Source organism: Pleurodeles waltl, chromosome 5 (assembly GCF_031143425.1).
Source record: "Pleurodeles waltl isolate 20211129_DDA chromosome 5, aPleWal1.hap1.20221129, whole genome shotgun sequence".
NCBI classification, from domain to species: Eukaryota; Metazoa; Chordata; class Amphibia; order Caudata; family Salamandridae; genus Pleurodeles; species Pleurodeles waltl.
In genome coordinates, this window is record NC_090444.1 from 1,549,553,077 (window position 1) to 1,549,578,441 (window position 25,365).

Sequence of the window (25,365 nt, forward strand, 5' to 3'; positions counted from 1 at the left end):
CCACTCAAGGTGCATCACCAGTAGAATTGGCTTTGGGGCTTCTCCTGCTTTGTCCTTTTCTGCTGCAGCAAATGCTTTTCAGTGGTCCTTTGCCATTTCAAGGGGTCTCCAACCTCGTGAAACTATCTTCAGCTACAGCTTGCCTCATCCCACTGGAGACTTGTGACTTCTAAAGAGGCGGCTCAGGGCCTGATTTGGAGTTTGGCAAAAAGGGGTTACTCCATAACAAACGTGACGGATATCCCATCCGCTGTATTATGATCCCATTATAGCTTATGGAGATAATTTTGTGATTTTATGGAGACCATTTTATTTCTTTTTAAACATCTTGGGGACATTAATCCTGATTTAAAACAAAACATTTATGAGTCTGGGAATTAGTAGCACAGGAATACACTTTTATGTATTCTTACTGCCTGTGTGAAGTAGTCCTAAATTATAAATAAATGGGGATATCCAGGGGTTTTTCAAATATAATTAGTCGAAATAGAAAGGGTGGTGCAATCTTCACAATATTACTAATCAGGAGTTAAACAATTGCAGGCTGCTTCTCAAAGGAATGTAACGAAAGTAAAGGAGTACTTATCTAGTCCCATTTTGTACTCATAAATGCTTTTTTGAATTGTACGCTTTGTTTATGACAGCCCAATTATTGTCTATAAAACATTTGACAAACACTGCAGTCCAAAAAAGTGGGAATTTGAATGGTCTGTCCTTTGGCGGTCTTCAAGGAAATATGCGCGAAGAATAATTGACAACCAGAATTATTTCAAGAAGTACCTACACAACAATAATAGCCCCTTTCTCCTTCATAAAGGATGGGTATTGGTTTTTCTAGAGGGCTACCATGGGTGGATGCAAAAAGCCTGTGCCATATGCCCAGACTGACCTCAATATAAGAAAAGTGCAGCTTTCTTCCACCTTTCTTTTTCACTTTTAGTCAGAGAATTTCTAACCAGGCCTATATGCATAGACTACTTCTGAGTTGAAACAGCACTTGTAGCTTCAACATTATGAGAAGAATTGACTGATGGAATAAGAAGAAACCACTTTGGAGTTCCTTCTTTTGTTTCATCTTTTTTGGACTCTACATTCACTCACCACAACTAAATCAAGGAGAATAGCAGAGCTGATAGGATAAACTCATTCTTGATTTCTTTCTTCAAGGCACACTAAGACAAGGTCATTTTTGGTTCTCTGTGTTTTAGGGCAAAATATCAGTTTTCTATTATTCAGTATCACAGAGCACATCTTCAGAGCATGTTTGCAGCAGAATACCCGATGTCTGAATATTTAAACATTCCCTTTGCCTATATATAGAATTCTGCTTAGTTATCCAGGCATGGATGTGAAGCCATCAATAAAGGAATTGTCCCAAGCCAAGGCTGCACCAGAAAGGGATCCAATCAGAAACCTGTACAGTCATTAGAAAACTGTACACCTTGAATCCCTAAAAGCACGTATGTTTTAATAGGTCACCTGAAAACTGACGTGTAAAATAAGGGACTAGTGGATCATCTGCAAAGTGAATCACAAGGGACTGTTTCAATGCAGCATTCTTGGTACATCATTGTTGCAACACATGTGCCTCTTCCTGTGGAGTTTGAGTGTTGACCGAGATGAATCGTTAGTAACCAACTGAATTCTGGGAGTGTTGGTGTCACAACCTCTCAAAGGCTAAAGGAAGTAATCACTCCTTTCTGATTCTTTTCAATAGCTATGTTGCTACCTGCACAGTTCTAGTATGCATAATGTAACCAGGGCCGCATACATATAGTCCTAAAGGAGTAAAAGTCCCTTGGCAGAAAAAACTTCCTAGGCAAAGTTAACATACTTGATTAAATACAAAGTAAGATTTTCAATGAACAAGGCACCAGATGCCCCTAAACCTGTGCATAGATGGATACAAGAACTCTGGAGTCCAAAAGGAACCGCACAGCTGATATCCTTGGGAAAACCTCAGGGACAAAAATGATATTAAGGGAAGATGACTGTGATGAGAAAAAGGAATTTAATGAGCTGTGATTTACTCACTCCCATATATGGAAGTGTTGCTAAAGGTATCTATAGGAACCATGTTGGGTTGGTAAGTCCCAAAGCAATATAATATTGGCCATCATGTTGGATTGGGATAACATTCGGATGATGCCACAGCTGGGGACTAGCTATTGAATCCCCTTGTTGCTCTAGGTATACCATTCTTACAGGAGTCTGGGTTGAAATTCTACCTTGACTTAAAGAAGCCTACCGTATTTGTGGGTATCAGGAGCACATTAAAAAATAAAAGTCACATCACAGTGGGAAACTAGTTGTTGCATAGTGCATTGTGGAGCAGACTAAGAGGGTCATTCTGACCCTGGCGGGCGGCGGGAAACGCCAAATGGCTGCTCCGCGGTCAGAAGACCGCGGATGCCATTCTGGCTTTCCTGCTGGGCCGGCGGGCGACCGCCAAAAGAGCGCCCGCCGGCCCAGCGGGAAAGGTCCTGCAACAAGGAAGCCGGCTCCGAATGGAGCCGGCGGAGTTGCAGGGGTGCGACGGGTGCAGTTGCACCCGTCGCGATTTTCACTGTCTGCTAAGCAGACAGTGAAAATCTTTATGGGGCCCTGTTAGGGGGCCCCTGCACTGCCCATGCCAGTGGCAGGGCACTGGAGGGGCCCCCGGGGGCCCCACAACACCCTTTCCCGCCATCCTGGTTCTGGCGGTGAAAACCGCCAGAAACAGGCTGGCGGGAAGGGGGTCGGAATCCCCATGGCGAAATCCGGCGGAAAACCGCCAGACCCGGCTGGGCGACCGCGGCTTACTAAATGAAGCACCGCCAGCCTGTTGGCGGTGCTTCAGCCGGCCGCCAGGGTCAGAATGAGGCCCTAAATGCCCACTCACTTTTCCTATTCTTCCTGCTGGCATGATATGGCAGCTGGGGTAAGGTTTACATAAATATATGCTATACAGCAGAACCCTTGAAGGACCATGAGTTATCAAAAAAATACTCCAGACTTACACATTTGCCAGGATACACTACCGAATTCCTCCTCCATTTTGGAAGAGGGATGAAGAGGCCAGTGACAACTCTCTCTTCTATTTTCTTCCAGGTGTGGTAGATGAGAAGGTGAGGGAGAAATAATCACCTCACAATTGCTGACCACCCCAGGCTTGTCTGATTTCTATTAACTTTTGTTTGAGGCACATCTCAAGAGCCCTATGTCCCTATTTTTCAAACATTAGGTAGAAGATTTGTACTGAACCCTAAGTTTGTGGAGATGAGTGGGAGCTGACCTTGCTGGCACTTACGCCTTGCCTAAGGGCCAACGTGGCACCTGCATCCCCTATTCCATAGCCTCTTAAAAGGGCCCAGGGGCAAAAACAATCTTCCTTATTTTTTTCCATACCTAAATACTGCCAGAACAGCTGAATGCTGCACCATTGCATCTGATCTTCATTGTGCGCCAATGTCAAAATAATATGTAATTAGAAATGCAATGGTCAAGGAGAAATGGCATCTCCACAGCCCCCTAACACAACAAAAAGACGTGTTGTTCCTCTATATGTGCCTCTCAGAGACATACAGACTGAAAAAATATTTGTAAAAATAATGATACTTCCACATGAGTGTTTTTTTGATGAGAAAAAAGAACTAAAACTATTATGCTGGGCTATGCCAAAAATTGTAATGCAGTGTCTTTGAGAACTGGTGCTATTTTAAAATGAATGTGAATAAGTTCAAACTGCATTGAATCTTGAACTAGTTGGGGATCGGCTGTTATGTCAATATGATGGCAATCACCATAACCAGGGCCATGCTGGACATGTCATCAGCATTGACTCTAGAATGCTAAGGACATGCCTATCGCATTTTAGCACCTATGCCTGACAATCCCTCTGGTGTGTGTATCAGTGGGCTTCCCTTTCAGCCCACTACACTGGTCTGCTACGTTAAGAGCTTTTCTTTAAGCCAAAGGCTTTCATTTTGTTTGACATGCTTAACATCAATACTACTGAAAATGAAAATAAAAGGAGACATTTGTCTCCTGCTGGTTTTGCACTGTGTGGTCCTTGTCACAGTGATTCCCTTCAAGATACAAAAACTTTGGTGGATGTTCTTCATCTGTTTTGATGGCCAAGCACCATGCTTATAATTTATTTTGTTTTTCAAAAACACACCCTCAGAGCATGTTTGTTTTTGAAAAACAAAAAAGTAATCATCCCCGTCCCCCGTAAACCCTGTAAATTTTCTCACAGGGTATGGAGGTCAATATTTTCTTTCTGTCCCTCACTGCCAAGTGATTTCGTTGGGCTTGAAGCAGTTACATTTTAGAGGAATCCTAGCTGTTAATTTATGCATCCTCCACAGGTTTCAAGATCCACAGAGAATTCACAAGTCCGTTTATAAAAATAAAGGCACGCCATTGGACAGGAGAGCCTTTCTTCCCATCCTGCATGGCAACTTTGTGAAAACAGCTCTTTATTTGCAGAAAACTCACTTTCAGAGATGGTTTGTTTTTGAAAAAGGAAAAAAAGTAATCATCCCCGTCCCTCCCACACCCTGTTTTCTTCTCCCAGGGTGTGGAGGTCAATATGTTTTTTCTGTCCCTCACTGCCTATGGATTCAGTTGGGCTTGAAGCAGTTAAATTGTTGCGGCATCTTGACAGCTAATTTATGTGTCCTCCACAGATTTGTTAGATCCACAGAGAATTGACAAATCCAGTTAGAAAGATCAAGGCACAACATTGGACTGGGAAGCTTTTCTTCCCATCCTGCATTGCAGCTTTTTGAAAACAGCTCTTTATTTGAAAAGCTGCCACATTCTGACTGGTTGCTCATCACAGAAACATTTCTGTTGTGGCCACCATTTCCCAACATAGTGTACTGAACACCGTGTTGAGGAAAATCAAATGATAAGGCACATAAAGTGGGTGGAGAGAATACACCCTGAACACCAGGCCCATGTGGGAGGGGCTACAGGTACCACTAATGGCAATAAAATATATATTTTAAAAAATTATCATGAGATTACCGGATCAGCGGGTTGGTTGAAGGGTCCTGCCAGAGGTGGAAAGCTGTGTAAAACCTACTATATTTATACCAGCACAAAGAAAAATAACACAGAAGAATAAAATGTGATTAAACAACATGACATAATTAAACCAAAAAAATGACACATTGACAGTTGACTCGGGAAAAGTAGTAACATTAATGTGAAAAGTAATCTCATCTATAAAATGTAGTAAAGCATTTGTTATTGCATCGGTGTCATTAAGGATGAAGTCATGAGCATTGTATTTGGCGTGGAAGTTATGGTTTGTCTGACTTGTAAATTATGAATTGAGGTCTGAAACATAACTTTTAAATTGCATTTTTTCTGTTTCAATTTGCAACGATAACTTAATAATGCTTTTTAGGTGTTAGTGTTTTAAACATATGTTAAGATATTATAACAAAACGAACTGTAACTTCCCTTTCATCTCTGTATTTTTCAGTACATAAGTATAAATCGACGGAGCTCACACCTGGGGATGGGCCATTTTTATTTTATTTTATCATTCCTTACCAATAATCATAAATTCACTTTAACTATAATGTCTTTATTAGTTTTCTAAATATCATATGATTAACTTGCCGCCCCCAAATGCATTGCCTAATGTGCTAAACCCGCCAAACCATGCATTTGGAAGAAACAATCCATGTCAATCAAACAAAAGTTGATTTCCATTTGGTAAGCAAGATTTCTTCTTTTTAAGGCCCGCGGACTAACGGCCATCCATGTGTGAAACCGTGCAAATGTCACACCCTCCAATATACTACCAAGCATGCAAATATTAACTCCTGTGTGGGGATCGCAATAGTGTAACCATTATAGCTTTAGTGTGGCTTGCTGTGTGGGAAGCATGTTGCCTCTGTGTCAGCTGGTGGAATACATTTTTAGGGTTGTTTTCCAATTAATAGAAATGTTGCCATTGTGCTCTCTCAAACAATAATTACCCTTTTTGCACCTATAGGTCTCACTCTTTCTGGTCCTCTAGCCTCTCTCGCCGTCAGACATAAAGATGAGGGGCTAAATCACAGAATATTTTTCTTCAGCAATAGTGTAAGTCTCAGGTTGCAGATGGTGCGGGGTTCACTCTGAGCACTGTATACTGAGGGCAGACTTTATAGAGATATCTATGGTGCTCTGAAAAAAAACCTTTTGCCTGGTGAGGTTGCAATATTTTGGGGGCCCCATTCCAAAGGTGAATTTAAACGTGTGCATTTTCCACTTTTAAATCTACTCCGGCACCAGGATGTTGGTCTACATTTTTGTTTTTGGTGCCGCAGATCCTGCCGCTGATTGGGGAGGGGATGCAGCTGTATCCTGACTTTTTTTTAACAACCGCCCCAGGTGGCCAAGGCTCAGAGGGACAGTGTTTATTATGGGAGTGGTTGAGCGGCCACCCCTTCCCAAGTCTCCATTATGGCTCCAGGCCCCCATTCCCTGGGGCTGCTATTTTATAAATGGGGAGGGGTGCATGTGCCTTCCCCCTCCCTGGGCCTCCTTGAGGCCCCGGGGACACCATCACTAGGTCAGATATCTAAATAAAGGAGAGGGAGGCACACAACGCCCCATAACCTGTTGTATGGGCCCAGGGAACTTACACCCAGGGGCTGACTCAATGGCTGTGTTCAGGAACTCCTTTTCCTGGAACGTCGTTGTTTACCTGCCTGCAAGAGCATGGCCATGGAGTCTTATGTGCTCCCACCTGGTGTGAGCCGAAAGCTGTACTTACAGTGTAGCAGTAATGCTGGCTCTTACCAGCATCCAGGATGGGTCCTGGCAATGGAGCTGGTGGGGCTGCAGGGGCCTTAAGACTCCTTGGCACCCCCAGCTTTAAATATGCTGTATGGTGCCACGGGTGGGCACTAGGGCACACCAGAAGTTAAAAAATGTCTCAGCTCCTGTGCATCCCCATGAAATGGGGCCACTTGCAGGGAGCCAGCAGGGGAATGGTTGCCATAGCGCTCCCCCTGCAGCTCTCAACAAAAATGTAATCTGTGGGTGTCCCACAGTACATATGTCCTAAAGTAACTATAACTAGAGCTCTCACCATGCACTGCTAATTACTTCCCATATGACATCATTCATAACATGTCCTATGTCATCATGGATAATATCACTGCAACTTCTGAAATGACATATTTCATGAGAACACTGTTCATGATGGATTGCGATGTATAGATACTTTAGGGCATGAGTTATAGTTACTTGAGATACCTAACAGGTGAATTTCAGTGGTTTCATTTGTTTGAAACAGTATATTTTAATTGGCATTTTCACCTGAGTATAACATCTATTTAACCTTTGTATTGGAAAGTGTTCTGCTGATTCATCAAGCAGGGGCCAGGATAAAGAGGTGGGTCACAAAATGTTGATTTTCAAGCGAATTAGCATAAGAAAATGTTGGGAAGTGAAGCAGAAAGTACAGCTGAATGGAATTGCACCAAATCTGGCAAAAAGTTAGAACTTCATTCAGAAAGTGTGTTTTTTGTTATTTGGTGGGAACTAGTTGACCTCTTTTTGAAAACAATTTTTGTTTGCTGAACTGTTCACCTGGTCATAAAGGGATTTAAAATGTAGGTATATTTGAATGGTTGGTCCCATAGGACTGGAATTGAAAAAAAATGAGGGACCAGGACTGCTCCTTCTGTACTAAGTGAATTGATTGGCTGCCACAAGCCTTCACAAATGCTGTGGAAGCCATTACAGGACTCGGGAGGCTCGGTCCCCCAGTCCTAAATTACACTTGTAGAAAGGCCCTAAGGGGGCAGTATGGGAACACCTTGACACCCAGGGCCTTGTGGGTTCTGTTAAAAAGTGAAAAAATGTTTGTGCAGAGCGTTCCATGGTACAAAACAGCTTTCAGTTCCATCCACGTGCGGTACAGTGGTGTCCACCTTTTAAAAAAAGAAACAATATGAGAACTCCAGTTGGGTGGGCATTTGATGCAAATCTGTGGACTATTCTTAGATGTATATACAGGCATATCTGCATTGTGGCACAGATGCAAAATTCACAGAAATTAAAACTCAATGGAAAGCACTTCTGTCAATGTCAAAACAATCCTAAGGGCCTGATTTAGATCTCGGTGGAGGGGAATACTCTGTCACAATCATGACAGATATCATGTCTGCCGTATTATGATCCCATTATATCCTATGAGGATCAGAATATGGAGGATAGGATATCCTTCACGTTTGTGTTGGCATATTCTCTACGCTGAGATCTAAATCAGGCCCCAAATGTTAGACCAATGTAGAGCTGTGTTATCTTTAAACCTTCATGAGAAAAATACAGTGGGGTTGGGGTGAGGGTGGAGTAGGGGTGACGGCCGAGGGCACTGGCAGAACAGGGGCAGTAGCAGTACAATGGAACAGGGAGGTGGCATGGATACGCTCACAGAGAATCAAAGACAAGGATGAGGGGGGAGACAAGCAGAAATGGAGGGCAGTGGAGCACAAGGAGCACAAGGGCAGTGTCAATACAATGGACGTCGAACTGACAGGGCAGAGGGACACACATTGAGAATGAAGCATCAGGGACAGCAGCAGGGGACTGTGGCAGCCCAAAGGACCAGGAGGGATGGCCCAGAGGAATGCACATGGAGAATAAAGGGGCATGGTGGAGGGGTCAGGAAGATCAATGGAGGGCAGTGGCAGCAAAACGGACCAGGTAGGGGTTGGGGCTGACAAATGGAGAATTGGGGGCAGGGGAAGCAAATTAGAGCTGTGGCAGCACAAAAAGCTAGGGAGGGGTGGTGATAGGACTGCACACAGAGTAAAAGGGGAGTGGGATGGGACATGGGTAGTAAGTAGAACACAGTTGACATGTTGACAGAAAACAGAGGGCAGCCAGGATGGGGGCAGCAAAGCTGTGGTGTGTTAGCCAAGCACAATCGAGAGTTTTCTAACAACCCACTGCTGCACATGGCCAATGAGGATCAGAGCTAACAGAGGAAGAGCTACCATCTACTTCTCATCCAGGGTGAGATTATTATGAATGCTAGTTTAAGATATTGCATATGTTTGAGAAAGAGTGTGTTTCTATACACTTTTTTGATGACTGATTTGAATTTCACCTTAGATAAGCTTCATAAAAAGACCATGCGGAAAAATGGGCTGGAGAAATACACACAGGTCAAAGCCACACAAGAAAAATGTAACCGATTTAATGTAGTTTGCCTGTCCAGGGCGTTATACACCATGAGAAATAATCAGTTGTTATAATCATTTGATTTAGACCATGACATTTGCAGTGCTAAAGAATGCTATTATGTTGATAAGATGAACTAACATTACTTCTGGAGATCAATTAGTGCTTATAATTACTCATGGTTATAATTATTTAAGTTGTATTCATCATCTATCATTTATTTCTGTATCCAACATGATATGATGTGAGATGCAGCCTATAATAGACTGCTAATGTGATAGAATAAGCAAGATGTGCATTTTAAGATGGTCGCTGCAATAGTACCTAAATGAATCAGGTTTCAGTTGATAACTCTTTGTTTATGTTTCTATATTGCAATATTTATATGATGCAATTGAAGCAGCTTTCGCTGACACTGGCAAAAGCTAAGTGCCGAAACGTAAAAAAAAATAAAAAATGTCAAGTAAGGTCTGGTTGTGCATGGAAAGTTTCAGGATGATTCATCAAGTAGAGGCAGACAAAATGGTTATGGTAAAAAAGTGCTTTTCCCATGCTAATTCTCATAGACTCTTTAGACATGTCTGCATTATATCAAAATTGGCAGAAAGGTATAATATGGTCCGCAGATTACCCTTTTTCTTATTTGATGTAAATCTGTTCAGTAGTTAAAAGAAATGTAAATTTGTATATCTGGGTGGAACCTAAGCCCAGATCTCATGGTGAGATCTGATTGTCTGTCAGCACTTCAAGAAGAAAGTGATGGCAGCCATCTCAGGACCAATATGTATGATAGCACCCATTGAAATGATTGTAGTGAATGGCAGGTTTTGAGGGTCACACAAAGGAGAGCTTTTAAAGGGTCATAACAGATTTTACTTACAATATAAATCCTTTGTTGCTAAGATGATTTTAACACGTGAAAACGCCTTCTGCTGGGGTTTCATGAATCACGTTTGAGAGAAAACTTTTTCTCAGGATTTTCCTATAGAGATTATGGAAGGTGCTCCATAAGCTAAAATGACACCATATTTTCTATAAGTTCACACTATCTTTCTTAGCAATATGAGAATGAAGTCGAACATTCTCAGTAAAATGTATACTTACAACAGGAGCAGCATATCAGTTGATTTTCTTGAGTTCTACTGCAGTCTCCTAGAATGTTCTAAAGAACAACTAGAGTGCTAACATTCTTACTTATGACAAAGGTCTGATGCACCTTAATCCATCTTGATTGAATCAAGCTGGGAAATCATACAACATTTAATTTAGAAAGGAACAAAATGAGGGGAGTTCATTTCGTCACGGAAGTTATGGTTAATGCTGTAGACATAAAAATTAGGACACGTTTCAAGTGAGTTCTCAAATATCTTTAGCTTCTATTTCATTAAAACATTCTGACATGTAGACTGAAACATGCCCATTCTGAATTTATGCCAAAAGTTTGGCACATCTGGCCACCACCTTGATGAAAGCATTTTCTACTGAGGATACTGAAGTAAATGAGGAGATTAGGGCATTTCATAACAAAGGAATCTCCCAAGATGGCCACTAGGGAAACAAGAGCCCAAATAGCACAAATATCACCCAAATGTAGCCGAAGTATAGCCCAATGACAGAAGTGTGTCATTTTTGTTTTTTGCAGTTTTATATAGCGCAGACTTGACCCAAAGGTATTGGAGTGCTTTACATGGGCATCAGTTACATTATGTAAGAACTTGTTCCTTTTGGGCTTTAGGACTGCTGACATTAAATGATTTGCCCAGAACCACAGGATGTCGAGATGATGCTGAAACTCACACCTGGTTCCCCAGTGGCAAAGTCTGCAGCTCTGGTCGTAATACCACATTCTCTCCCCTAAATGCAACATATAATCAAGTGATCAGCTGAATAAAATAACCATCAAGATAGCAAACCATTTTAAAGTGCTGTGTCGCTATTTGAGAACTCAGACAATAGGTCTCATTTTAGTTTTTTAGAGCACTAACCATAATTTGTATGGCAATAGGACCCTCTCATTTTTATCATTTCTAAAGCAAATGCTTTAAGAATTGCAGTTTTGATTACATCTAAATGATAACAGGAGTGCAACACTTGTGTAATAAATATAGAATGTTATCATTCTAGTTTTTTTTACAATACTGTGAGGAGATATATGCCAAACAATCAATCAATCATTGAATTTATAAAGCGCGCTACGTACCCGTGAGGGTTTCAAGGCGCTGGGGTGGGGGAGAGCTGGTGTTACTGGTCGAAGAGCCAGGTCTTGAGGAGTCTTCTGAAGGTGAGTAGGTCTTGAGTCTGTCGCAGGTTGGTGGGGAGGGTGTTCCAGGTTTTGGCGGCGAGGTATGAGAAGGATCTGCCGCCTTTCTTCGGATGCGGGGGACGACGGCGAGGGCGAGGTTAGTGGAGCAGAGCTGACGGGTGGGGGTGTAGAAGCTGAGTCTGTTGTTTAGGTAGGCTGGTCCGGTGTCGTGGAGCGCTTTGTGAGCGTGGGTAAGAAGCTTGAAAGTGATCCTTTTGTCCACGGGAGCCAGTGAAGGTTTCTCAGGTGGTGGGAGATGTGGCTGTGGCAGGGTACATTGAGGATCAGCCGGGCAGAGGAGTTTTGGATACGTTGGAGGCGTAGTAGGTCTTTTGCTGGGATGCCTGTATAGAGTGTGTTGCCGTAGTCCAGCCTGCTGCTGACGAGGGCCTGTGTCACTGTTCTTCTTGTTTCTGTCGGGATCCACTTGTAGATTCTGTAGAGCATGCAGAGGGTGTTGTAGCAGGAGGAGGAAACTGCGTTGACCTGTTTAGCCAAGGTGAGGGAGGAGTCGGGGATGTAACCCAGGTTGCGAGCGTGGTCGGACGGTGTCGGCGGGGTTGCTAGTGCAGTGGGCCACCAGGACTCGTCCCAGGTGGAGGGGGTGGATCCGAGGATGAGGACCTCCGTCTTGTCCGAGTTCAGTTTCAGACGGTTGTTTCTCATCCAATCGGCGATGGATTTCATTCCCTCGTGGAGGTTGGTTTTGGCGGTGTGGGGGTCTTTGGTGAGTGAGAGGATGAGCTGGGTGTCGTCAGCGTAGGTGAGGATGTTGAGGTTGTGTTGTCGGGCTACTTGAGTGAGGGGGGCCATGTAGATGTTGAACAGCGTCAGGCTGAGGGATGAGCCTTGGGGGAGGCCGCAGATGATGTCGGTGGCTTCGGAGCGGAAGGGGGGAGGCGGACTCTCTGGGTTCTGCCGGAGAGGAATGAGACGATCCAGTCGAGGGCTTAACCTTGAATTCCAGTTTCGTGGAGGCGTGATTTCAGGGTGCGGTGGCAGACTGTGTCGAAGGCGGCAGATAGGTCCAAGAGGATGAGGGCTGATGTTTCGCCGTTGTCCATTTGGCACCTGATGTCGTCTGTGGCGGCGAGAAGGGCGGTTTCGGTGCTGTGGTTTCGTCTGAAGCCAGACTGGGAGGGGTCTAGGATGCTGTTGTCTTCGAGGTGGCTGGTTATTTGTTTGTTGACGATTTTTTCAATCACCTTTGCTGGGAAAGGGAGCAGGGAGATGGGTCGGAAGTTCTTGAGGTCGTTGGGGTCTGCTTTGGGCTTCTTGAGGAGGGCGCGGATTTCGGCGTGTTTCAATTTTTCAGGGAATGTCGCTGTTTCAAAGGCAATGTTGATGACCTTCCGTAGTTGGGGGGCGATGGTGGAGTCGGCTTTGTTGTATACGTGGTGAGGGCAGGGGTCTGACGGAGATCCTGAGTGGATGGAGTTCATGATCTTGCGTGTCTGCGTCGTTCACGTTGGTCCAGGAGGTCAGGTGGTTTGCACAGGTGGAGTGTTCGGGGGTGGGGTCTGGCGTGGGAGTGGCGTCAAAGCTGTTGTGGAAGTCGGTGATCTTCCGGTGGAAGAATGTGGACAGTGCGTTGCAGAGTTCTTGGGATGGAGGGATGTCGTTGATGTTGGCGCTGGGGTTGGAGAGTTCTTTCACGATGCTGAAGAGCTCTTTGCTGTCGTGTGTGTTGCTGTCCAGGCGGTCTTTGAAGTGGGATCGTTTGGCTTGTCTGATGAGTTCGTGGTGCTTTCGGGTGGCGTCCTTGTGGGCTGTGAGGCTGTCAGGTCTGCGTTTGAGGAGCCATTCCTTTTTTAGCTTCCGACAGTTGTGTTTGGAATTTAGGAGCTCGTCGGTGAACCAGGCGGCTTTTCTTCTGGCTTGGTTGTCGGTGTTTTTTTTGAGTGGCGCGAGGGTGTTGGCGCAGTCGTTGATCCACAGGGTGAGGTTGTTGGCGGCGGTGTTTGAGTCGGTGGAGTCGGGGGTGGGTTTTGGGCGAGGGCATTGGTAAACTGGACTTCCGTAACTTTGCTCCAGCATCGGCGGGGTGGTTGTTGAGTGCGGTGGTGCTCGGTAGGTTTCTTGTAGGTGAAGTGGATGCAGTGGTGATCGGTCCAGTGGGGTATGGTGGTATGGTTGAAGGTGACGTTGGTGCTTGAGGAGAAGATGGGATCAAGCGTGTGGCCGGCGATGTAGGTTGGTGTGTTAACGAGTTGTCTGAGGCCGTGGTTGGTGAGGTTGTCGATAAGGGTACTGGAGTTGGTGTCGTTGTTGTTCTCCAGGTGGAAATTTAGGTCCCCGAGGAGGATGTAATCCGTTGAGGTGAGTGCGTGGGTGCTGGGGAGGTCGGCGAGGGATTCGCTGAATGGTTGTAGGAGGCTGGCCTGGCTTGTAGTGGGTACCAAGGGGTGCTTACACTCTGTACCAGGTCCAGTTATCCCTTATTAGTGTAGAAGAGGTGTTTCTACCAACTTAGGCTGATAGAAGGTAGCTATAGCAGAGCAGCTTAGGCTGAACCATGAGACATGCAAAGCTCCTACCATACCACTGGTGTCATATGCACAATATCATAAGAAAACACAATACACAGATATACTAAAAATAAAGGTACTTTATTTTTATGACAATATGCCAAAAGTATCTCAGTGAGTACCCTCAGTATGAGGATAGCAAATATAGACAAGATATATGTACACAATACCAAAAATATGCAGTAATAGCAAAAGGAAGTAATGCAAGCAATGTATAGTCACAATAGATTGCAATGAGAGCACATAGGTATAGGGGCTACACAAACCATATACTCCAAAAGTGGAATGCGAACCACGAATGGACCCCAAACCTATGTGAGCTTGTAGTGGGTTACTGGGACTGTAAGAAAACAGTGAGGGTTAGAAAAATAGCCCACCCCAAGACCCTGAAAAGTAGGTGTAAAGTGCACCTATGTTCCCCAGAGAGCACAGAAGTCATGATAGGGAAATTCTGCAAGAAAGAACAACACCAGCAATGCAACCAAAGTGGATTTCCAGACGAGAGTACCTGTGGAACAAGGGGACCAAGTCCAAGAGTCGCAACAAAGTGGAGATTGGGCAGATGCCCAGGAAAGGCCAGCTGAGGGTGCAAAGAAGCTGCCACCGGATGGTAGAAGCTGTGGATTCTGCTAGAACGAGGAGGGCTAGAAACTTCCCCTTTGGAAGATGGATGCCCCACGTCATGAAGAAGCTTGCAGAGGTGTTCCCACGCAGAGAGACCGCAAACAAGCCTTGCTAGCTGCAAGGGTTGTGGTTAGGGTTTTTGGATGCTGCTGTGGCCCAGGAGGGACCAGGATGTCACCAATTGTGTGAGGAGACAGAGGGGGCAACCAGCAAGATAGGGAGTCCTCACAGAAGCAGGCAGCACCCTCAAAAGTTCCAAAACAGGCACTATGAAGAGGAGTGAACCAGAGCTCACCCGAAGTCACAAAAGGAGATCCCACGACGCTGGAGGACAACACAGGACGTTGTGCACTGCAGGTTAGAGAATCGGGGACCCAGGCTTGGCTGTGCACAAAGGAAATCCTGGAAGAGTGCACAGGAGCCGGGCAGCTGCAAATCACGCGGTACCCAGCAATGCAGTCTAGCGTGGGGAGGCAAGGACTTACCTCCACCAAACTTGGACTGAAGAGTCACTGGACTGTGGGAGTCACTTGGACAGAGTTGCTGAGATCCAGGGACCACGCTCGTCGTGCTGAAAGGGGACCCAGAGGACCGGTGATGCAGTTCTTTTGGTGCCTTCGGTTGCAGGGGGAGGATTCCATCGTCCCACGGGAGATTTCTTCAGAGCTTCTAGTGCAGAGAGGAGGCAGACTACCCCCACAGCATGCACCACCAGGAAAACAGTCGAGAAGGCAGCAGGATCAGCGATACAAGGTTGCAATAGTCGTCTTTGCTACTTTGTTGCGGTGTTGCAGGCATCCTGAGCAGTCAGCGGTCGATTCCTTGGCAGAAGGTGAAGAGAGAGATGCAGAGGAACTCTGATGAGCTCTTGCATTCGTTATCTAAAGAATTCCCCAAAGCAGAGACCCTAAATAGCCAGAAAAGGAGGTTTGGCTACCTAGGAAGGAGGATAGGCTAGAAAAACACAGGTAAGAGCCTATCAGAAGGAGTCTCTGACGTCACCTGCTGGCACTGGCCACTCAGAGCAGTCCAGTGTGCCAGCAGCACCTCTGTTTCCAAGATGGCAGAGGTCTGGAGCACACTGGAGGAGCTCTGGGCACCTCCCCTGGGAGGTGCAGGTCAGGGGAGTCGTCACTCTCCTTTCCTTTGTCCAGTTTCGCGCCAGAGCAGGGCTGGGGGAATCCCTGAACCGGTGTAGACTGGCTTATGCAGAGATGGGCACCATCTGTGCCCATCAAAGCATTTCCAGAGGCTGGGGGAGGCTACTCCTCCCCAGCCCTGACACCTTTTTCCAAAGGGAGAGGGTGTAACACCCTCTCTCTGAGGAAGTCCTTTGTTCTGCCTTCCTGGGCCAAGCCTGGCTGGACCCCAGGAGGGTAGAAACCTGTCAGAGGGGCTGGCAGCAGCAGCAGCTTCAGTGAAACCCCATGAAAGGTAGTTTGGCAGTACCCGGGTCTGTGCAGGAGACTCGGGGGATCATGGAATTGTCTCCCTAATGCCAGAATGGCATTGGGGTGACAATTCCATGATCTTAGACATGTACATGGCCATGTTCGGAGTTACCATTGTGACGCTGTACATAGGTAGTGACCTATGTCCAGTGCACGCTTGTAATGGTGTCCCCGCACTCACAAAGTCCGGGGAATTTGCCCTGAACGATGTGGGGGCACCTTGGCTAGTGCCAGGGTGCCCACACACTAAGTAACTTAGCACCCAACCTTTACCAGGTAAAGGTTAGACATATAGGTGACTTATAAGTTACTTAAATGCAGTGGTAAATGGCTGTGAAATAATGTGGACGTTATTTCACTCAGGCTGCAGTGGCAGGCCTGTGTAAGAATTGTCAGAGCTCCCTATGGGTGGCAAAAGAAATGCTTCAGCCCATAGGGATCTCCTGGAACCCCAATACCCTGGGTACCTCAGTACCATATACTAGGGAATTATAAGGGTGTTCCAGTATGCCAATGTGAATTGGTGAAATTGGTCACTAGCCTGTTAGTGACAATTTGGAAAGCAAAGAGAGAGCATAACCACTGAGGTTCTGGTTAGCAGAGCCTCAGTGAGACAGTTAGTCATCACACAGGGAACACATACAGGGCACACTTATGAGCACTGGGGCCCTGGCTGGCAGGGTCCCAGTGACACATACACTAAAACAACATATATACAGTGAAATATGGGGGTAACATGCCAGGCAAGAGGGTACTTTCTTACAATGGTGCTCGTGGTCCGGGGGGTCTGTGTGGATGCAGAAGTGTAGGTGTTCGGCGGTCTTGACAGGGGCATGGACTTGGATATTTGAGACCAGGGAGGAGGTTGCAGAGGCAATAAGTTGACCATGCTGGGCAGGAGTAAGGGGCAGTGGCAGCATGAGGGACCATGGAGGGCAGGGAAAAGTGGGGGGCAGAGGCAACAAGCCAACCATACAGGACAGGCAAGAGAGGCTGTGGCAGTATAACGGACCATCAAGGGCAGAAGGTACAGGCAGTGGCAATACAACCATACATGCCAAGAACAGACCCGAATCAGGTATGAGACTGTCTATGTTTATAAGGGCAAAAGAGCTTCATTTTATCTGTCTCCTGACTAAAATCCCCTCTTTTTCAATGTCGGTGAATGGGGAAAGTCAATTCCCCAGATTTTTATTTCAAAATCTCCCTCTTACTCAGTTCAAAATGTTGGCAAGTATGGCACATTGGATCACTGATGGCAGGAGGAATGGGGTAGGGACATGGACTCGGATAACAGAGGGCATAAGTGAGATGGGCAGGGGCACCAAACTGACCTTTCAGGGCAGGCATCAGGGATTGCAGCAGCACAATACACCACTCCAGATTAGCGGGATGGCAGGGAAGTACAACGGACCATGGAAAGCAATTGGGTGGAGTCATGGTCATGCAAGTGGACAACAAAGAGCATAGGAGAAAGAGGCAAGTGCAGCAAGCTGACCATACGGAATAGACAGGAGGGAGAGTTGCAGCATAACAGGCCACGAAGGGCAGGAGGAAGGGGGTAGGGGCACAACAATGGATCAGACAAGACAGGAGGGATTGGATAGTGGGCTGCACATGAAAAAAGGAGGGTAGGGCTGGGGCAGCAAGCTGACCATGGAGGTAGACGGAATGGACACTGGAAGCACAACACACCATGGAGGGAAACAGTGAGACTATAATGGCATACACACAGACAATGGAAGGAAGATGGGAGGGGGTCAGAGGTAGCAAGCTGACCACACAGGGCCGGTGAAGAGGCTGTGGCAGCACAGAAGGCCATGCACGGCAAGCAGGAGGGTTAGTGGCAGCACAACAGCCATGGTGGGCAAGAGGGCCGGCACGGGCATACACAAAGGACCATGGAGGATAGAAGGGATAGGTAGGAGCTGGACACAGGCAAGAGAGGGAAGGAAAGGAGCTCCACAACTCACCACACGGGGTAGGCAGGAGCAGTGGCAGCACAACAGAGCATGGGGGCCCGAAGGGAGTGGCAGCAAAATGGACCTTGAGGACAGGAGGGGGTGGATAGAGGCCAGGAACTCAGACTGGCAGGGTGGAGGTGGCAGGGACAGGTAGCAGTCATCTGACCATGCTAGGCAGGTGGCGGGGCAGTGGCAGCTCAACAGAACACTCAGAGTGGATAAGAGGGGCAGTGGCAGGTCGATGGAACATGGTGAGCAAAAAGGAAGGAGCAGGGGCAAGGACACAGACATCGGAGGGCAGGGGGAAGGATGGTAGCTGCAACAAGCTAAGCATAAAAGCTAAGCAGGACGTCAATGTTGGGGAATAGAATTGGCAAACAGAGGGCACTGGAAATAACTCTAACTATAGCTGCTAAATTTCTATGGTTTTGTACATTTGAAATGTGAGCCCAACTATAACCTCCATGTAACCTTTGTGTTTAAGTGATTTTCTATGTTTTTGTAATTCTATTTCCTAACTATAATTCCCCTGTAATCTTTGTTTTTTTACATATATACACACACACACACAAATAAAAGTGATTCTATTTAAAAAATACATAGGCCCTCATTTTAACATCGGTGGTAAAAACCGCCTACCACCGCGGTGACAGCCGCCAAAAGACTGTTGCCGCGGCTACCAGCCATCCACCATATTATGACCACAGCCGGATCTCCGTCACAAGAATAGCAGAAAACCAGCTGTGGCCATGCCAGCAGATGGCAGTCAGGTGGTGCTGCTACCACCTGCAGCGCCACACCAGGAGACCGCCACCAGACTTATTATGACATCTGAGTACCCCTTGGATCCAGGTAAGTCGGGTCTCCAACAGGGGAAGGGGGTGGGGGGTGTTGTCTGTATGTGTGTGCTTGAATGCTGGTATGTGTTGATTGCTGAAAGCGTGTGTGCATTTACGGACGCATGAGTGCGTGTATATTGTGAAATATGAATGCGTGTCTGCGTGTATGTTTGGAAGTATGTGTGTGTGTGATTGGATGTATACATGCATGTAAGCATGTATGTATGCATGTGTGTGTGTGTGAAGGGGGCATGAATGTGTGGCAGGGTGGGGGGGTTTGGAGAGGTAGGAGGGTTGGGGGTGTAACTGCAGAGGAAGGGGGGACCCCATCAGTGACACAGAAGGAATTTCCTGTCACTGATGTTACCTACCGCCATGGTTTTCATGGTGTTACGAACGCCACGAAAACCATGGCAGTAGGCGGCACAATGGCAGCCAACACGCCAATGTCAAAATGTGGAGGTAAGTACCGCCAGCCTGTTGGCGAAACTTACTGCCACATTATCGCTGACCGGCTGGGTCGTAATTATCCCCATAATATTTAAAAATACATTTATATAAATGTATAAACTATAACCTAAAAATGTTTTATAAAAATCGAACAAATACTAATTACAAATAAAAAACACAAAATATATCTAATATGCATTTAGAATTAAACATTGATAACAAATTAAATCTAAACAATATAACTGAATAATTAAATCTCTATTTAATAGATACATTATGAAAATGTTATCCAAACTAAACTAATACATTTAAAAAACATATGCCTTAAAATATTATCTCAGAAATTATATGTAACTCCCCCAAATCGCAATTAAAATAAAAACATACAATTGAAACATAATAAAATAAAAAGTCCAAATAAAATACAAAATAAAGTACATTAAAGTACAGAATAAATGCATTTCCAACAAAAAAGGGAAAAATGTCAAATTCCACATTACAGTAAGTACAAACATAAAAGATGAAATAAATATTATACAAGTATACTCCATTGAAAATTTAATTCATAAAGTTTTGAACACTAAAATTTACCAATCCCTCTCCAGCCTAAAAACAGTAAGGAAAGTGTTGCACTTTATAAAGATAAAATTTACTATTCTCATTCCAACCAAAGCAGTAAGAAAATGATAGACTTTTTTTTTGGTGGGTCAGATTTACCATTTTCACTCCAGCGTAAGCAAAACTGGTGAAATTATAGGACTTTTAGAGGAATCTAAACAGCAGTAGGAAAACTATTGAACTTTGGTATGCTCAAATTCATTATTTCCACTCCTTCCTAAGCAAAGATAGGGAAAGTGCTGGACTTTGAAAGGTCAGGTTTTTTATTCCCACTCTAACACAAGCAACAGTAGGGTGCTGAGAAATATCTAATAGTTATAAAACAACTTTAACCTTTCACAACATTTTTTTAAAAAAAAGTAAAAATAAATATGATATACTGTCTCTTTTTGCATGGTCACTCCCATATTTTATGGACTAATGCTACTGCTGTGTGCAGTAGGACATTACAGACGAGGCCCAAGTGCATGTGCACAGACCCCTAAAGCATGTTGAAATTGGCTAACTCTAAATTGCCTTATTTAATTTTCCTGTATGGTAATACATGGCATGGCATGAAAAGTTAAATGTCATCTAAGGAATACAGCACTACTGTGCAATCCATTAGTTTGACCTGGCAAACATGACTCCAAGTCTGCCACTGCATCCTGTCAGCTGGAGTTTAAACCTGCATCATGACCTTTCTAAATAAACCCTTTTGACACTAGAAAATGATCCTTTTAAATATTAATAAGTCATCCATATGTAGGCATTGCATTTCCACAAGGCAGGGTGGATGTTATAGGGCATGTAGAAATGTAAAGTTAATATGTCCTTGCAGTGACTAGCACCCCAAAACTGTTTTGACTGAAGCAGGACTGGCTGGCCCATAGAAAAACACTTGAAAGTGATATTAAATATTACTTTAGGAAGCTCTGGATTGGGACCAGCTAGAATGTGATTAAACCACTATTTTTTTATATTTATTAAAAGCCAAACTCAATGGTGAAGTCTAATTCTAATAAATATTAAGGAAAATTAACTTAGTTACTTTTTCCCTGCCTTAAGGTCTTCAAGCCTGATTTGCATTATCTCTCTATCTGTAGCTAATGAATGCTTAGCCCAGATGTGGTGTGAAATCTGCTCCCAGAGAAGAGACAGTGGTTTGGATGTGGGGAGGTCTTTTTGAGTTCCTGCCTGGAAGACCACTTGGGCTGTGGCTAGGAACATATTTTAATTTAAAAGGGCTGTCCCTGCCACACACATATGTCTGATGATACCTGAATAGACCCCTTCACTTGTTCTCCTATTTGGGCAAACACCAAAACCGGAGAGGGGATGATGAGAGGGAATGATGCCCTAAGCACCAGTTTGGAATAAATAGTCATTACCCTGACCACACCTCTGGTGGGCACACATGCTCTGTACTACGTGTTAAGTCACTCACTCTTTTGATTTAATGAGTGAAGGACACTGTGGGGTTGTTTACATTAGATCCAAGTTGGCCAGAAATATATATCACTGATTTGGATTCATGTTTAATCTCCACATCCTATGAATAAAGTGCAACAAAATAATTTACGTTTATAGAGTTGATTTATTCTATGGAGTAATCATATGAACATTCAATTACAATGTGAGACTGTGGGTATTTGAATAACAGTGCTTTAGAAGTAAACACAGTACAAGACTGGGAATGTGCTTGAACACATTTTTTTATTGATACCAGGATCAGGTGTGTGGATTATACGTCTACAGCACTTTGTAACTGAATAAACACCTGAATATTGGAACACATAGGATACAGCAGTGTTGTATTATTGTTTGCAATAGAGCACATAGGAACCACTGCAAAACTGGGTAGGGTTACCACTGGGAGCGGGTATTCTATTGGTTGGGGGGGGGCAGGAATCACCCACAACCACAAGCTAGTGTGAGGCATTAATTGGCACTCCAAGACACCTCCTTCATAACATTGCTGGACCTGAGGAAGAAAAGAAGAGGCCTGAAGCTGCGGTCTGTGATCTGAGAGGAGCCATTGAGTACTGGACGTGCTCCTTCTTGTACCCAGGACAAAGAAGGGAACTCAAAGGGTCAGTGGCCTGGCCTGTTTGGCTACAGGGATACACAAGCTTCAACAGACCTAATACTGCAACTTGCAGCTGACCAGATCCAACTGGAACTGAGACAGAACCTGCTAGGAGCCTCTTCTGAAATGATTCTTGACCCCCATTTGAGGTTCCTGGAGCTATCATCTGTATCTACGTTGACATATAACACCACTGAAAACCTGGGATATAGATACATTTTTTACTTTTAGTATACTGGAGGACCAGGAAAAACCTGCCAATCTGTGTGCCTAAGCTGTGACATTGCTGAGCTGAAGAAACAGGTTTCCCCTGCTTCAGGCTTCTCCACAGCAGCAAATCCTTTTTTAGTAGGCCCTTTACTAAGAGTTATTCTAATTCACAGAGCCCACATCAGGCACAGCTTGCATCCTTGCCCCGCTGGAGGATTCCAACCCCCGAAAAGGAGACTAGGGGCCCCATTTTGATTTTGGTAGACAGAGTAATCTCTGTTGGCCTGGTGGAGGACTTACCATCCACCAGGCTGAGAATACTCCACCTGGCAAATTGAGATATGGCTGCAAAGCTTGCAGTTATTCCTAAAGCATTGGCCGGAACCACTGCCACAACAGTTCCTGTCAGTGCTTTTTAAAGTTTCGTGCAGGGCTCTGTCAACTTTACAGAACATTGCACCAAAATATATTCTTTTTTATTTTCAAAAAGAAAATCCTCAAGCTGTATTCTCTTTCTGAAAATAAAAATAGAAATGCTTCTCTTGCCAGGGGTTTCCTCTCCTATGGCGAGGAGAGCATTTAGCAGTTTTCACTGCCCCTTACCACCACGGTTTTCCTAGCAGTGGCAAGCAGTGCAAACTGACCTCTATTTTATCCCATATAAATCAGTGGGCACAATTACAGGTCAACCTCAAACAGCACTTACTCAACTGAGCTACGGAGGGTTTAAAAGGGCAGAGACAAATTACTCTCAACCATTAATACACCTGTGCTCTACATGCATCTAAATTGGTCAGTTGTACAATTATCTTGGAAGTAGGCATATTCTGGTACAGTTGAAATGGAGTATGTTTAGCAGCAAGATATAAATCAGGCCCTAAGTAAGAAGGTAGAAATCTTGACCAGGTGAAGGCACCAAAAGGATCGAGCTGGCAAGAGGACTTGTCTGTGAATGAATTTTAAATGTTCCTGCTTGGAACTTTTCCCGCCAAAATCAACAGCTTCACCTGGACCTCAAAGCCTATCTGACGTTGTAAAGTCCTCCTCAGATAAACCCTGCTACCTTGCCCATTTGAAGCAGATGGCATGTGGTTCCACCAAGGGCACAGAGTAGAGTACTTTGTCTCCTTGGTGTTGTGACCCGCCAAATTTATAAATCATCACCAGACTGGTGATCATCTGCAATGCATTGGTAGGAACCAATTTTACAGAGGTTACTATCATTGCTCTTCACTGTTTGTTGCAGGGCTCTTTTAACATGAGGAAGCCTTGCACCAAACTGTTTACTTTTGTTTTTCAAAAAGGAAATCCCAAAGTGGGGGTGAAGCAAAGTAAAAAATTTCTATATGTCCTGTCATCCTAATTTGGTGTGCTGACATACAGCCATTTCTCTGACTGCCCTTTCTCCGTGGGAGAGATTTGGCTAAAGCAGTGATGCAGTAGTCACCGCCATAGCCAAACCTATGTTCCGCCCTTATCTAAATAGGGTGGGTGTACCACTATCTTGGCAGTGATCTAAATTAGCATATTATTAACTAACACATTTGATAGTCATTACAACTTAATTTAAGAAAGACACTACATTTTCATATCTGCAATATTCTTTACCACGATATTCTAGTAACAATACTTATTTTTTGGGGAGACAATATTAATGTTGTACTGTTTATTTTTATTATTGTGGGCTGTTGTATTTTGAAGCTGTACATAACCTCATATAACACCATTCTTTTGTATATTGACAAATCTATATTTTTGTAATTTGTATTTGAATGCATTTGGATGTAAAGGTGGTGTGGTCTTTTACATTGGCAGGTGCACCTGATGCGCAGTGCGGGTGATGAAGTTACGCTCACTGTTCAGTATCTTCGAGAAGCTCCATCATTTCTGAAACTCCCTTTAGGTAAGAACATCCTGAAAGCAATTCCATAAGCATTTTTTGTGTTTAAAGCACGTGAAAGAGTATAAATAAAATGAACAAACCAATAAGGAAAGGCAGTGAATGCCTTTTTTATATTTTACAAGACAGTAGAATTGGCTGGGATTCAGTGCAAAAAAAAGGTTTGTGTGAAAAAGCTCCAGCAAATATATATATATATACTTTTTAGGGGGAGCATGATTTCAGCTGCAGATGAAGTTTTGTCAGGTTGACAGAACTGTGGTTTTGTGGTTTGTCCTAATCACATAACTTTGTGAGTGATAATATATTTGACATGTCCCTGTTTATATGGCCTTAATTACATATTACAACAATTGATATGTGAATAACTTGAAATAAATATGGCTTTCAGGGAAGTGAAGCTAGGAATGAATCATTAAAAACATAGTAAAAAATATTGACTGCTGCATATAATAACCAATTACCGGGGATTAATGTAAAACAGGCTACACTGATCTTGGTGCATACCCCACCCTCCATTGCGGTTATCAAGTCTAACGCATACCGATGTTGTATCACCATGAGGCAGACGGCTCTTAGTTCTTCCCTGATAGCATTTAGGCGGAGCTCAGTATCATTGTTCATTTTCAACATTTCCCACTTGGTTATCTGCAACCAGCAGATGTTTGCTTTTGTCTCTAGGATGAAGAATGGTGTAGACCATCCTGCATCTACTTGAGCGTCAGTGAATAGTCTGAATTCTTCTGGATTGTCCTTGTACTGAGCTCAGTCAAAATAATCAGCAGTTTTTTTTTTCTGGAGCCTGATGCAACAGAGTTGTTTTCTTCTGTAGCCAACATTGAAACAACTCAGATAGGTCTTCTCCAGGCATGATCACGGTTGATGTGTGTATGGTCACAGGGGAGCACTGGCCACACCATCCGGTGACCAGCTGAGGGTAGGCAAATTCTCCACACTGCCAGTAGACGTCCATTAGCGCAGAGGTGCACATGCATGTCTGGTATGTGCAGTATTGTTTCACAATTCTTATTCGTGCCAAGCAGGATCATCCCTTTTCCTCTGTAACACAAGGAATACAGTGTAAGTTTCCGTACAATATGGGGTTGCCTCTCCTCCTCCAACCATATGTACCTATCTATTTCAGCATCCCAGCTTTCCTGACATGCGGTATCTATGTTCGTATTCAATCCCTTCCCTATGAGACTCATTTCCCTTTGTACCATTAAGGTGG

The 25,365-nt window shown here is 44.4% G+C and overlaps 1 protein-coding gene across 2 annotated transcripts in view; it reads left to right on the top strand.

Annotated features, from left to right (window-relative positions):
- Nucleotides 1-25,365, top strand: part of SNTG2 (syntrophin gamma 2) — a 2,000,310-nt gene that overhangs the window by 1,038,420 nt on the left and 936,525 nt on the right. For both annotated transcript variants that reach the window (XM_069235852.1, XM_069235853.1), the window contains exon 7: nt 24,050-24,137. In XM_069235852.1, coding sequence (XP_069091953.1) covers nt 24,050-24,137 — 88 coding nt within the window. The remainder of the gene's footprint in view (nt 1-24,049; nt 24,138-25,365) is intronic.